Below are 13978 nucleotides of genomic sequence, written 5' to 3'. Positions count from 1 at the left end.
AGCTCAGCTGGAGGCTCCTGCCTACAGGGACTCCCCGGTTCTCCTGGTGGATGTGGTGCTGGAGTTCGAGGCACTGGACCTGGACAGGTCTGATGGGAGAGCAGGGTCAGTTGCTCTGTTACAGGGAGTGCTGTGGTGCCCTCCCAGTCGCTGGGGTGCAGGAAAGGCAGATTTGAGCATCTTGCTGAGCTGGAGCTGTGGGACTGAATTTCACTCAAGTGCTGATTTTGGGGGATTCCTGGTCTCTCAGAGGGTGGCAATGGTGATGATCACCATTCTCCAGGGCTGGAGAACATCACCCTCTCTGTCATCAGGGAAGGGGTTGGCATCTGGTGAGCTTGGTGATGTTGCAGATGTTGGGCTGTGCCAGCCTTTATCCAGCTGTTCCCCGCACCTTCCCCCCAGATAAGATCTTTAAATAGGTCAGAATTGTCACTTTCTGCACTTTTCTCAATTTTGTCTCCACTGAAAAACTTTTCCCTTCTATTCTGGGCATCAGAGAATGTCACGGTTTCAATGCTTCTTTTGTGTTACTACACTGGAAGTGAAATATACTCATGGAAAAGTCTCAATCCAAAAGGAGATATTCATCTACATGAGTCAACTCAGCTTGAAAGAAAAACCTGAGGCTCCATCTCTCTTCTTTAGTCCAAAAGAGAACTGAGAGGTGTGACTCCATAGTCCTCTGTGACAGTTTTTAAATTGCACCAATTTTTAAATTGCCACATCTCTCTGCATTTCCTTTCTAAGGGCCTAATATATGAGGTTTGAATTGTTCAGTTATTTACAGGTCTATAGCTCCTGTTTTCTGGTGGTCTACAGATAATAGTGGCATAATAATGAACATGGGTTAATTCATAGCATTCTCTTCATTCTCTCACCAAAGTGTGCTGAACACACACACATATGTGACAATGTGCTCGGCGATGTGGATTCCAGGAGTGTCAGGAAGGGATGATGACTGCCCTCCTGGGAGCAGGGGAGAAGACTTTGGAGGCAGGAAGAGGAGGAAGGAGGCAGCACGTGCTCAGAGCAGCTGAGGGCCAGTACTCAGAGCTGATGAAGAGGAGGGACGGGGAGCAGCAGGAAGCTCTACTCTCACAGTCTGGGGCTCCTGAGTGCAGCCGACACCAGACTTTCCTTTCGTCTTCTAAAACATCGAGACAACTTTAGTAGCAGTCACAGAGGACATCCTTTAATTTAAATAATGCAAAGTTTGCAAATGAGCCTGAAAATGTGGAACTTCATGAATGGTAGCAGTCTTTCATATCAATATAACCACTCTCAGTCCAACCAAGAGAAGCTTTGAGGGCAAGTTCCTTAACACAGGCAAGGGTCTGCATGTTAAATCCCAAAGTGTTCATTCTAGGAGAGGGAATGCCCGCAGGATGGTGACGAGCCCAGGAGCCCAAGTTTCCTCCCTTTTGAGCAGGGCCTTGTACATAATGGAGAGAAATCCTACAGCACTTGAAGTTCTTTGCTGAGGAAGAGATTCTAGGAAAGTTGTCCACTCTCCTAGAAGTTTGATGTTTTGTTCCTGGTCAGAGAACTAGATCCTACAGGCCACAACCAAGATTTCCCATGCCACAAGTGAAGATCCTATCTGCAGCAAGGAATATGGAAGATCCAGCATGTCGCCACCAAGGCCTGGCACAGCCAAATAAATGCATTTAAAATTCTTTAAAAACCCAAAGAAACCCATCCCATCAATGTGATCATATCACAAGGTGGGATATTATGGAGATTAGGGATACAATCAATAAAATTCAGTTATCATTTTTAAGAACATAATTATTTTTTACCAAGATTAAGATCAGGATCTTTTGAATCATTTCATTCCCTTTCATTCTAGTTTTTTCAAAGCAACCTCTTATTGCCCAGGTGGATTTATCACAGATGCTCAGCAAGGCTGGTGTCCTTGACCCTATGAGAGAGGATCAGTGTTCTAGCACTGGGGTTCTGACTGCCTGTCTCCCATGAGCTGGTGCGTGTGACTTCTTCCTTCTACCCTTATACAGACCACAAATGGATTAAAGGAAAGAAAAATCAGGTGGATGGTCTTACAAAGCTGAGGGCAGTCCACGGACTCAGGACTTGGCCTTCCTTGAGCTTCTGTCAGAAGCAGCCTTGTCCCAGCTTTTCTGTTGTTCATATTGACCTGATCCTTCCCCTCTGCCACAGCCTAGGCCCCAGCTATGCTGCACTGAAGTTTGCTAACCCAGAATATATCACTGTGTCAGGGAAAGCCCCTTTCTTTCTTTCATATTCATGACATTAAGACTTACCCTTGTTTTCTGGTTGCCCACAAAACAGCTGTGGAGTTTTACTTTCTAGCAAAATTGCAAAGAGAAACAAAAAAATCTAACCTCTTGAAAGTGATGCAGCCCCTTGGGCTTTCTTTCCTTCCCTTTCTTGCTCTCGCCTCATCATGAATTACAACCAGAGAAGGAGCAGCGAGACGAATCCTGTCCAATAAGTCACTAAATGAATATAAAAGTTTAAGTGAAACATTACACTCAAGGAAAGAAGGCTATTGCTCCTGATCTGTAGGCTGGGTCTCACCGCCCTGCTTTTTCAGAGGAGACAGAGACAGAGGAACAGAGATGCCGGGTGGAATCAACGGCCTGAACAAACGACTGTAACTCACTAGGTTCTGTGACACAAGCTTCCAACAAGAGACAACCCCAGCACTGAATCTCCTTCCTCCAGCTCAGAAACAGAGTCCAGAACAAGTGTTGAACAGTTTAAGTAAAAGAGTTGAATAATAACTGTACTTGGCAAAGTAGATATTATTTATCTACTAAAAGCAAAATGATTGCAGTTGGAAATTCCTTCACCAACTTATTTTACACAAGCACACTTTTGCTCTCAGCATCTGAGCACTGCTGATGTTTTGGACACTTGGGGTCAGGAGAAGAGGAGGTCACCACCGAGAACTAGGGTCCTTCACAGAAACACTCCAAGAGAGAGGATGGGGTTCAGGAAGAGAATTTATTCTCCCAACAAATCAACAAGCCCTCCACAGAAAGGAGATTTTGAGGCCGCAGGATGTGGTGAGCCTGTCTGCAGGGAGGGAGTCCAGCAGGTGAGGAAGGGGACTCAGTCACTCCAGAGGACAGAGGAGGCTCCATGTGATCTCTCCCTTGTGAGTGAGGTGCTGCTGGGAAAATACAATTATCCTGGATTTAGAGACTCCTCACCCATGTTCCCTGAGAAGAACCAGGAGTCTGTTGGGGGTATTGGCCCAGGCTGTGGAGGACGACAGGTCTCCAGCAAGAAAATGGTAGAAAGAAAGGGTGATGTCTGTAATGGCCCTGACCTTGTGGTTCCCTAAAACACAGCCACATGGACCTGCAGGAACGTGTTCTAGAAGGAAGAAAAACGTGGGGTGAGCTCATGGACTGATAATAATCAGCCTGCTCTTTATATCAAACACTAAGGAAAACCCATCCTTTGTTTCAGTGAGATCAGGAGCCAGTGATCTGCTAAATCCCTAAATAAATACGGAAACCACAGGGCTGAGGGGCCTGGCTTCCTAGGCAGAGTGAGAGGGGAAACAGAGCGCAAGATGAGTGCTACAGGTGTGTTCCCGGAAAAGGAGAGGAACATTTATGCATGAGAGACAGGGAGCAATGATGTGTGTAATCACAAATGCACTTCAATTCTAACATAAGACAAAGACCTTTCTCATCTGATGATGACTATCCGTTTGGATAAGCACATCTGAAGTTACTGGGAAAAGGTAAAATTAGTAGTTTAAATAGATGACAATTTCTTTGACCATATTCAGAATACATAACAGAAAACCAAATTAGGAAGTAAAAGTGTATAGAAATGACTAGAAAATGAAAAGTATCATGTTCCCTATTTAATGGCCTCGCTTAGAAAGCATGGCATCAGAGAACCTACCTCAAGGTTCACCCAGACGCCGTCTCAGCCAGCCCAGCAGCAGCTGCATCTTCCCCATGGCCTTCGTGCTCTCTCTACTCATGGCCCTGGTGCTGGTCAGCTACGGCCCGGAAGAATCCCTGGGCTGTGATCTGTCTCAGAACCACATGCTGGTTGGCAGCCAGAACCTCAGGATCCTGGGCCAAATGAGGAGACTCTCCCCTCACTACTGTCTGCAGGACAGAAAAGACTTCGCTTTCCCCCAGGAGATGGTGGAGGGCGGCCAGCTCCAGGAGGCCCAGGCCATCTCTGTGCTCCACGAGATGCTCCAGCAGAGCTTCAACCTCTTCCACACAGAACGCTCCTCTGCTGCCTGGGACACCACCCTCCTGGAGCAGCTCCGCACTGGACTCCATCAGCAGCTGGACCACCTGGAGGCCTGCCTGGGGCAGGTGATGGGAGAGGAAGACTCTTCCCTGGGAAGGACGGGCCCCACCCTGGCTGTGAAGAGGTACTTCCAGGGCATCCATGTCTATCTGAAGGAGAAGGAATACAGCGACTGCGCCTGGGAAATCGTCAGACTGGAAATCATGAGATCCTTCTCTTCATCAGCCAGCTTGCAAGAAAGGTTAAGATGATGGATGGAGACCTGAACTCACCTTGACATGACTCTCACTGACTAAGACGCCACATCACTCCCAACTGTGGTCATTTAAGAGACTCTGAATTCTGCTTTAGCCAAAATATTTATTGAATAAGTCAATAAATTCTTTCTCAGTAGTAATAAGCAAGTAGGTATAAAGATTATTCAGCTGCACGGGAATCTGTGCATAGCGATGACTGCCCTGATGTTATTTATATGTTTCTTTATTTTCATTTATTAGTTTATCTCATCATATTTATATTTTCATTTAAAATTTTTGTTTACATTGTAATAAAATTTAGAAAACATGTTCATTTCCTTTATCTTCTAATTTGTTTTTATTAAATTCTTATGAGGGAAAACTTGTTTCTTCATTCTGAAGGCCTAAATCTTTATTTTGTCTACATAAACCTATTGTGGAATAGCATTTGTCCATTTATACTATGGAATGGTTCTATTACTTCTCAGGACTTGATTGTCAAAAGGTGGAATTACTGGAATTCCCTGGCAGTCCAGTGGTTTCGACCACACGCTTCCAGTATAGAAGCTCAGGTGCCATGGATTATGCAAGCTACGGAGTGCAGCCCTCCATTCCACCCCTCCAAGAAAAAAAAAGGTAGAAAGGAGTCTCTGAAACGGTGGTAAATGAGTAGTCCTGAAGTCACAAGTATAACTAGTTTATACCCAATCAACAGAGAATAGTTGGTGTCAGTATGTGGGGGGAGGACTCCCCTCCTCCAGGGAAGCTGCGAACATGTGGTGCTGAGTGGCTGAGCCTGACTCCTGTTACTCTTCCTCCCACCTTCTCCTCGGTCCTGCTTTACTGAACAAATCCACTCCCTTGCACTCTATCTTCACTGCCTCCAACACAGGAGCTCTGTTCTGTGATGGTTTCTGGCTTCAAAGTTTCTCTGAGTGGAAATCCCTGGAAGAGAGCACAAGTGAAAGGAGAGCTCTAGAAGTTTCAAAACCTTTGAATGCAGCTCTGCTATTTAATAGCAGTGTGACCCTGCAAAATATCACAAACACTAAGGAGAAGGAAATTGCAACCCCCTCCAGTATTCTTTCTTGAAAATCCCATGGACAGAGGAGCCTGGTGGGCTACTGTCCATGTGTCACAGGAGTTGGACACCTCTGAACCAGCCTAGCATGCACGCAGGCACGCATGCTGTCCTGATCCTCTTCTTTAACATGTGGAAAATAACAGTAGTTTTTCACAGGGTTACTGTTAGGATCAATGGGCCCATATTACAAGAAGCATAACAGTGTGCCTGGCAGAAATGATCAGGACATGAGTCCCAGAGTAGCTGCCCACAGGGAACAGAGAGGACAGCTGGCCTGAGGCAGTGACTGAAAGGCAACACTGGAAAGATGCTGGTCCTTGGTAAAATATTTAACTTGGGTGCTAGTTTCACAATTTAGTTGTGAACTCTTCTGTGCTCAATGCTGAAGACAATTCCAATTTCTGTGTTTCAGCCTTCTAGAAGCAGTCTAGGAAGTCATAGAAATTCTTTGAAAAAGAAGGATTAGTAGAAAATGCTTTGATCTACTATAAAAATGAATAATAGGGAAATCAGAGAGATCTCCTAGGACTGCAGAGAATCACACACATTACTCATTAATAATGTTTCTTGTTCTTTAGTATGAGTAGTCCTGTACTACTTTTTAACATAGTTCTAAAATCACCTTCTCAACTCTCTGTTGGGTTTCCGTCTTTCAGCAGCAAGGCACAGGCAGGAAGAAAAGAGCAAGGGCCATGCAGTGTGAGGTTCTGCTCTCCATCCCTGAGCTGTCCTGGGTTTGATCCTAGTTGTTTTCCATAAAGACTCCAGTCCCTAAGTGCTGGCAGGGTCACCTCCTAGAGTTGTTCCTTCTCGGAAATTAGTGCCTTTAGAGGAGAGACTGCTACAAGTGTATGCAGGTGTCGTACCCTAGTGAGAGTCTTTCTCTGAATAAGGGGCATGAACTCAATATTATTTGTCAACACATAAATCTTGCACATGCATACTGCCAGCTGTCCATGATAACAATGGCTACATTAATCCATATTCAAGACCATAGAAGCTCTTATATGTTCTCACACCTTGACCAAAACAGGGTCTTATCATCTTTTTTAGCTTTTGCCCATCTGACTGGTGACACATAGCATCTAGCAGCAACCATTAGTTTTCCTTTTCCTAATTGATGGCGGTTGTTATCAGTCATACTCCAGTCAGGAAAACAGAAAATTCCTTCCAGCCTTCTAGTCCACCCTTGGAACTGGCATGGGAAAGAAAAACAATCTGCAGGCAAAGGAGAAATGTCCTGGAAGGAACTAGAGCCCCAGCATCACTGAGTAGCGTTGAGGAGAAGAGCTGTGGAGCTGAGACGTTAGTTTTAAGACCACTGCACTAGAACAGACGGCAGCCTTTCCCCATCATATCCACTGGAAGTGCAGGCCGCCTCTGTGAATTTCTGATCCGTAGAGAATGCACCCACTGCTCTTGCACTGTCTCTTTACCCAGGTAAAGGAGCTCATGACTCATTTTCGTTCAAACTCCGTGATCTCCAGCTAGAAGACACACAGATTGCAAGGTTCTCAACCAGATCCCAGGCTGCACACTCACACTGCACTCCTGCCATCTGGCTGGTATCCAGTCTGAATGTCATTTGTGACCAAGAAGTTTGTGGTTTTCCTGTGTTCAAAGCCCAGAACTGTCTTCTGTCCAAACTGATGAACTAGGTCATGACCTGCTCTAGTTTTCAGGCCTTTAAAAATCTATCTTGATGATGATGTCTTCCAAAGACGCATGCTGGAATTATATATCCAACTGCCTATTTCACAGTTGGTGTCTACTGAGTACACATTATGCTGAAATCAGAAGCATTGTAATTGCAACTTTTAAACAACGTATCCACATGAGAAGACATTTTGAAAAAGTTCATGAAACTCTCCAATGAAAAACTGACTAAAAAAAAAGTTTAATAGATGACCTTTGGTTAAAAGAAATGAGAGGAAAAAAGGATTTTGTAAATTGAAATGAGCTATTCAAAACAGTTACTGGTTCATAAGTTTGTCAAATATGGCTTTCGCTCAGATGAAGAGAGAGATACCAAAAAGTAATATTGAAAACATTATTGATGATTTTGCTTCCATTAAAGCCAGGAAGTTAAAGTATTGTTGTGGCATAAAGAAAATATTTGAATTTGATGTGAGTTGAAGACTTATACATTTTAAAACATTTTCCAACCAATGAACATGACAGGAGAAATTAACCATTTCTATTAATGTTCAATGAAAAAATTTTCCCTGTACTAAGGAGCTTCTTTTGAAGTCTCAGTTTTGTCCCCAAGTCTTCCCACTGGAGGGTCCCAGTATCTAGTAGATTCCCATCCAGATTGTAGATACCTTTCCCCTTTCCCTGAATTACTCCTTTGCCCCATAAACAAGGGCTTCCCTTGTGGCTCGGCTGGTCAAGATCTGCCTGCAATGAGGGAACCTGGGTTCAGTCCCTGAATTGGGAAGATCTCCTGGAGAAGGAAAAGGCTACCCACTTCAGTATTCTGGCCTGGAGAATTCCATGGACTGTATAGTCCACGGGGTCGCCAAGAGTCAGACACGACTGAATGACTTTCACTCACTCCAAAACAACCCTGAATCTGAAAACATACCACAACATGCTGTGATTTCCAGCCGTCAATCGCGGCATTCAAGGGCACCGGTGTGAACCGCTCTGGCTAAAATCTTCTCCCAGGAAGGGGAGGATGGACGCAATGGTAGCTTATCTAGAATTTGGAGGTGCAGAAATCAAAGGCTCTGAGCGACGCGGCGCAAAGCTCGCCTGGGCAGTGGGCCCGAAAAGGAAGTTTCCTCTCTGTTCCCGCGGCCCCAAGCTCTCCCTGGGCCCCGGCGGCGCCTCGCTCCCGTCGCGGCTCCTGCCCACGGCCACCCGCGAGTTCTCCCCGTGGATCTGATGCCCCAGGGGGCAGCCCTGCAGGCGGGCCCGCTGGGTGGGCGGTGCGGGTCTGTCAGTTACTGAGAGATCGGGCGCCCCCTCCCGGCCGCTGGGGCGCAGCAAAAGGAGTTTGGAGGGCTCCGGAGTTAAGTGCAGGACCTGAACTGCTTCAGAGAGGCCCAGGTGAAGTGCTGAATTTCTGCACTCCTGGTCTCCCTGCTGATGGCAACGGGGAGGCTCTGCTCCATCCCTCACATTTCACCCGTTAGCATAGGTCGTCTTCTATTCTTTTGGTCATTTGCCAAATTCATATAATTTGGAAGCAAAAGTTTGTTGCTGAACCACGAAAGACACCAGGATTCTTGGCCTCCGGAGGAGAATTTAATCCAGGGCCAGTGACGAGGCTTGATCGCTCAGCACTTTTGTGTAATAAAGTTTTATTAAAGTGTAAAAGAGATAGAGAAAGCTTCTGACATAGACATCAGAAGGGGGTAGTAAGAGTGCCCCATGCTACTCTTCAGCCAGATGTTATATAGCTACTAGCAGTCTGCTAATTAGAGAATGGAAATGTCTCAAAACTCAGAGAATGGCACCGGGCCCCTCACCCACAACATGCATTGAGACAACATTGGCACCAGGTGAGTCATCCTCGGCCACAAAATGATGGACGTGAATCTTGAAGAAAGGCAGATTTCCAAACAAATATACAGTTTCATTAACACAGATTAGGAGAACAGTGTATGAGTATAACATACTGGTTTGTCAAGTCGGTTCTGAGCCTTTGGGTGGAACTGACTTAAACACAGAGTCTAGGGTAAATACACAGTACATTAACAGCTTAAGACAAACATTTCCAGAAGAAAAGTGCATTGGTTAGCTCAAGGTTTGGGAAAGGTTAAGTTTGGGTGGAACCAGGTGTCATTATGGCAACACAGAATTTTAAGAGAAATCTCTTTTTAAATTTGTATAGAGAAGTGAAGTCGCTCAGTCATGCCTGAGTCTTTGCGATCCCATGGACTGCAGTCTACCAGGCTTCTCTGTCCATGGGATTTTCCAGGCAAGAGTACTGGAGTGGGTTGCCATTTCCTTCTCCAATGCATGAAAGTGAAAAGTGAAAGTGAAGTTGCTCAGTCATGTCCGACTTAGCGACCCCATGGACTGCAGCCTTCCAGGCTCCTCCAACCATGGGATTTTCCAGGCAAGAGTAAAGAGATTAAAAATGTCTCACACTTGCAGCCTGTTTCCTCTGTTTGGAGACCCCCAGTTTTCCTGTCTGTTACCCTCTCAAAAGCATTAAGTATTTTTTTTAATTACAGTCACAAGAGCCATCAGCTTGGTGTTTTCTACAGAGGATTCACTGAAATGTTTCTAACTCAATCCCCTGCTGGAGTCAAAACTCATAAGGATCTTGTCCATCATGTATCCCCAATTTATGGTGAGGATTCATTGCACAATCTATATGAATCATCTTGGACAGTTAAATATGATTATTTTATAATTATTAGAATTATTATTTTGTCGATCACATTTAGACTGTCAGTAATAACTACCAGTTGATAATTTCATTTTGCTTATTATACAAAATAATCAGATATGTTGTAAATTGCTCAGCTTATCTAGAATTTGGAGGTAGATGTGAACTAATGGAAATAAGAGGTTTGTCACATTGAGGTATGAAACAACAAGGGTGCATCTTGTGTTAGAAATAAACTAGGAAATTAAGTGAGGGCTCAGTGCATGCAGTGGGCACAGGCGTCACAGTCTAGATAAGCAGTTTGGAATCTGACATGTTAGGTTTTGAAAACTGGATTTGCCATTTCATTCTTAGATTATTTTATTCCAATAAAGTCTTAGCAGGAGGCTCTTCGAAACAAAACTATTAACTCAGTTTCAACTATGCTGGAAGTATTGCGTGAGTCCCTCACAAAGGCTCAGGAGTTTGTAGTTGTTGTCACTGTCGTTTTTGATAAACACTGATAGTCTGTGAAATTTTTCTGGCAGGTCCTTGGTAATCATGTCCACGGTAGTCTTGTAACATTTAATTAGCAATCAGTTCAGGAAGGAGGTGCAATAAAAAGTGAGGGCAGCATCACGGAACGTGTTCTTATTCCTCATTAATATCAAGAATGAAATATATGCTAGTGAATCCTTGCCATAAACACAATACCTTGGTATCTCCTTACTACCGTGTTACAGACTGAATGAATGTGTGTGCATTCCCCAAATTCATGTATTGAAACCCTCCCCGTTGACTTCCCTGATGGTCCAGGGGCCAGGACTCCATGCTCCCAAAGCAGGGAGCCTGAGCTGGATCTCTCGCCAGGAAACTAGATTCTGATTGGCAAGCAGGACTTCCCATGGCTTAAGTAAAGATCCTGCATGAAGCAACCAAGATCCAAGAACCAGCATACATCGACTAAGACATGCCACAGCCAAATAAACACATGAAATAAATATTTTAAAAATTCTTTACAAACCCACAGGAACCCAACCCATCAATGTGATAGTACCGAGAGCTGCAATATTAGGGAGATCATGAGGGTTAGTAATCAATAAAATTCAGGTATTATTTTTAATGTCATAGTTACTATTAGCTAGACTAAGATCAGGCTCTTTTGGAATCATTTAATTCCCTTTCATTCTAGTTACTTCAAAGCATATTCTCTTTGCCCAGGTGGATTTATCACCTACTCAGATGATCAGCAAGGCTGGTCTCATCAACCCTGCCAGAAAGCATTAGTGTTCGAGCAACTGGGGCTCTGATTGCCTGTCTCTGGTGAGCTGGTGAGTGTGACTTCTTCCTCCTGCCGTTATACTGACCACATGCTGATTCAAGAAAAGAAAAATTAGGTGGCTGGTCTTACAAGCTGAGGGCAGTCAACAGATCAAGGGCTTGTCCTTCTTTGCGCTTCTGTAAGAAGCAGCCCTGTCCCAGCCTTTCTGCTGTTCATATTGGCCTCATCGTTTCCCTCTGCCTCAGACTTGTCCCCAGCTGTGCTGCACTGAAGTTTGCTAACTCAGAACACGTCACTGGGTCAGGGGAAAACCACTTCCCTTCTTTCATATTCATGACATTGAGACTTACCCTTGTTTTCTATTGCCCACACAAAAAACTGTGCAATTTTACTTTCTAGAAAAGTTGCAAAGAGAAACAAAAAAACTAACGTCTTGAAAGTGATAGAGATGCAGCCCCTCTGGTTTCTTCACTTCCCTTTGTTGTTCTCACATCATCATCAACTACAACCGCAACAGGAGCACTGAGACAAACCTTGTCCAATAAGTCAGTCAGTTCAGTTCAGTTCAGTCGCTCAGTCGTGTCCGACTCTTTGGAACCCCATGAACTGCAGCATGCCAGGCCTCCCTGTCCATCACCAACTCCCAGAGCCTACCCAAAATAAGTCACAAAGTGAATATAAAAAGTTTAAATGAAAAATTACAGTCAAGGAAAGAAGACTATTTCTCCTGATCAAGTAGGCTGGGTCTCACTGCCCTGCATTCTCAGAGGAACAGAGATGCCTGGTGGAATCAATTGCCTGAATGAACAGCTGTAACTCACTAGATTCCGTGACATAAGCTTCCAATAACAGCCTGCCCTAAGGGAGGGAGTCCAGCAGGTGAGCAAGGGGACTCTGTCACTCCAGAGGACAGGGGGTGGTTCCATGTGATCTCTCCTGTATGAGTGAGGTGCTACTGGGCAAATACAATCAATTATCCTGGAATTAGAGTCTCCCCACCCATTTTATCTGAGAAGAACCAGAATTCTTGGTAGGCGTATTGGCTGGGCCAGCAAAGGACAATAGGTCTCCAGTACAAAAACGGTGGAACGCAAGCCTGATGTCTGTAATAGTCCTGACTTTGTGGTTCCCTGAAGCACAACCACATGGACCTGCAGGGACGTGTTCTAGAAGGAAGAGAAACATGAGGGAGCTCATGGACTCATAATAATCAGCCTCTTCTCTAAATCAGACACTAAAGAAAACCCATCCTTTGTTTCAAACAGTTTATTTGCTAGAGTGACCTGGTAAATCCCTGATAAATACAGAGCCTGCCTTCCTAAGTAAAGGAAGAAACAGAAATTGAGCCTAGGATCAGGGCCAAAAATGTGTTCATGGAACAGAGAAGAGCTACATTTACACATGAAGGAGAAAGAGTGGTAATGTTTGTACTTAGAAACCTACATCATTTCTGATGTCTGACAAAGACCTTTCTCATTTGATTGAAAAATATCCATTTGGATGGGTACATTTGAAGTTATTGGGAAACAGATAAAATTAATAGTTTAGACTGATGACAATTCCTTTGACCATATTCAGAATACATAAATGAAAATCAAAAAAGGAAGTAAAAGTGCATAGAAATGACTAGAAAATGAAAACTACCATGTTCCCTATTTAATAGCCTCGCTTAGAAAGCCTGGCATCAGAGAACCTACCTCAAGGTTCCACCAGACACCATCTCAGCCAGCCCAGCAGCAGCCTCATCTTCCCCATGGCCTTCGTGCTCTCTCTACTCATGGCCCTGGTGCTGGTCAGCTATGGCCAGGGAGGATCCCTGGGCTGCGACCTGTCTCAGAAACACGTGCTGGTTGGCAGGAAGAACCTCAGGCTCCTGGGCAAAATGACGAGACTCCCCCCTCACTTGTGTCTGCAGGACAGAAAAGACTTCGCTTTCCCCCAGGAGATGGTGGAGAGCGGCCAGCTCCAGGAGGCCCAGGCCATCTCTGTGCTCCACGAGATGCTCCAGCAGAGCTTCAACCTTTTCCACACAGAGCGCTCCTCTCCTGCCTGGGACACCACCCTCCTGAAGCAGCTCCGCAAAGGACTCCTGGACCAGCTTGTCGACCTGGATACCTGCCTGGGGCAGGATATGGGAGAGGAAGACTCTGCCCTGGGAAGGATGGACCCCACCCTGGCCGTGAAGAGGTACTTCCAGGGCATCCATGTCTACCTGAAAGAGAAGGGATACAGTGACTGCACCTGGGAAACCGTCAGAGTGGAAATCATGAGATCCTTGTCTTCATCAACCAGCTTGCAAGAAAGGCTAAGAATGATGGATGGAGACGTGAACTCACCTTGACATGACTCTCACTGATTCAGATGCCCCATCATCTTTGCACACTCATCTGTGGCCATTTCAGAAGACTCTGATTTCTACTTTACCCACCAAATTGATTGAATTACTTCAGCCAATGCTTTGTCAGTAGTAACTGAAGATATATAAATTTTCTTGGCTGCAGGTGCATCAGTCCCGAAGTGAAGACTGCCCTGATTTTATTGTTTGTTTGCTTATTTATTTTGTTATACTTATTCTTTGATCTCCTCCTATTTATTTTTCTATATAAAATATTTTTTTATATTGTATTAAAATTTAACAAATACAGTCACATTTTTATTTCATTAAATTTGTAATTTGTTTTATTTATTAAATATTATCAAGGTGAACTTCTTGAATTTTTTACTGTTTTATGTTTAGTTGCTAGGTCAAGTCCGAATCTTTTGGGACCCCATAGACT

At 44.6% G+C, this 13978-nt stretch overlaps 2 protein-coding genes across 2 annotated transcripts; both read left to right on the top strand.

The window, feature by feature from the left end:
- Nucleotides 1-3890: 3890 nt before the first annotated feature.
- Nucleotides 3891-4526, top strand: LOC128052245 (interferon omega-1-like). Its single transcript, XM_052644741.1, has one exon. The coding sequence runs from the start codon at nucleotides 3891-3893 to the stop codon at nucleotides 4524-4526; it is 636 nt and encodes a 211-aa protein (XP_052500701.1).
- Nucleotides 4527-12885: 8359 nt separating this feature from the next.
- On the top strand, nucleotides 12886-13542 carry LOC128052435 (interferon omega-1-like). The gene has a single exon (XM_052644994.1). The coding sequence runs from the start codon at nucleotides 12955-12957 to the stop codon at nucleotides 13540-13542; it is 588 nt and encodes a 195-aa protein (XP_052500954.1). The 5' UTR covers nucleotides 12886-12954.
- Nucleotides 13543-13978: the final 436 nt, after the last annotated feature.

This window comes from Budorcas taxicolor, chromosome 8 (genome assembly GCF_023091745.1).
Source record: "Budorcas taxicolor isolate Tak-1 chromosome 8, Takin1.1, whole genome shotgun sequence".
NCBI lineage: Eukaryota > Metazoa > Chordata > Mammalia > Artiodactyla > Bovidae > Budorcas > Budorcas taxicolor.
This window is presented reverse-complemented; position numbering and strand designations above follow the sequence as displayed.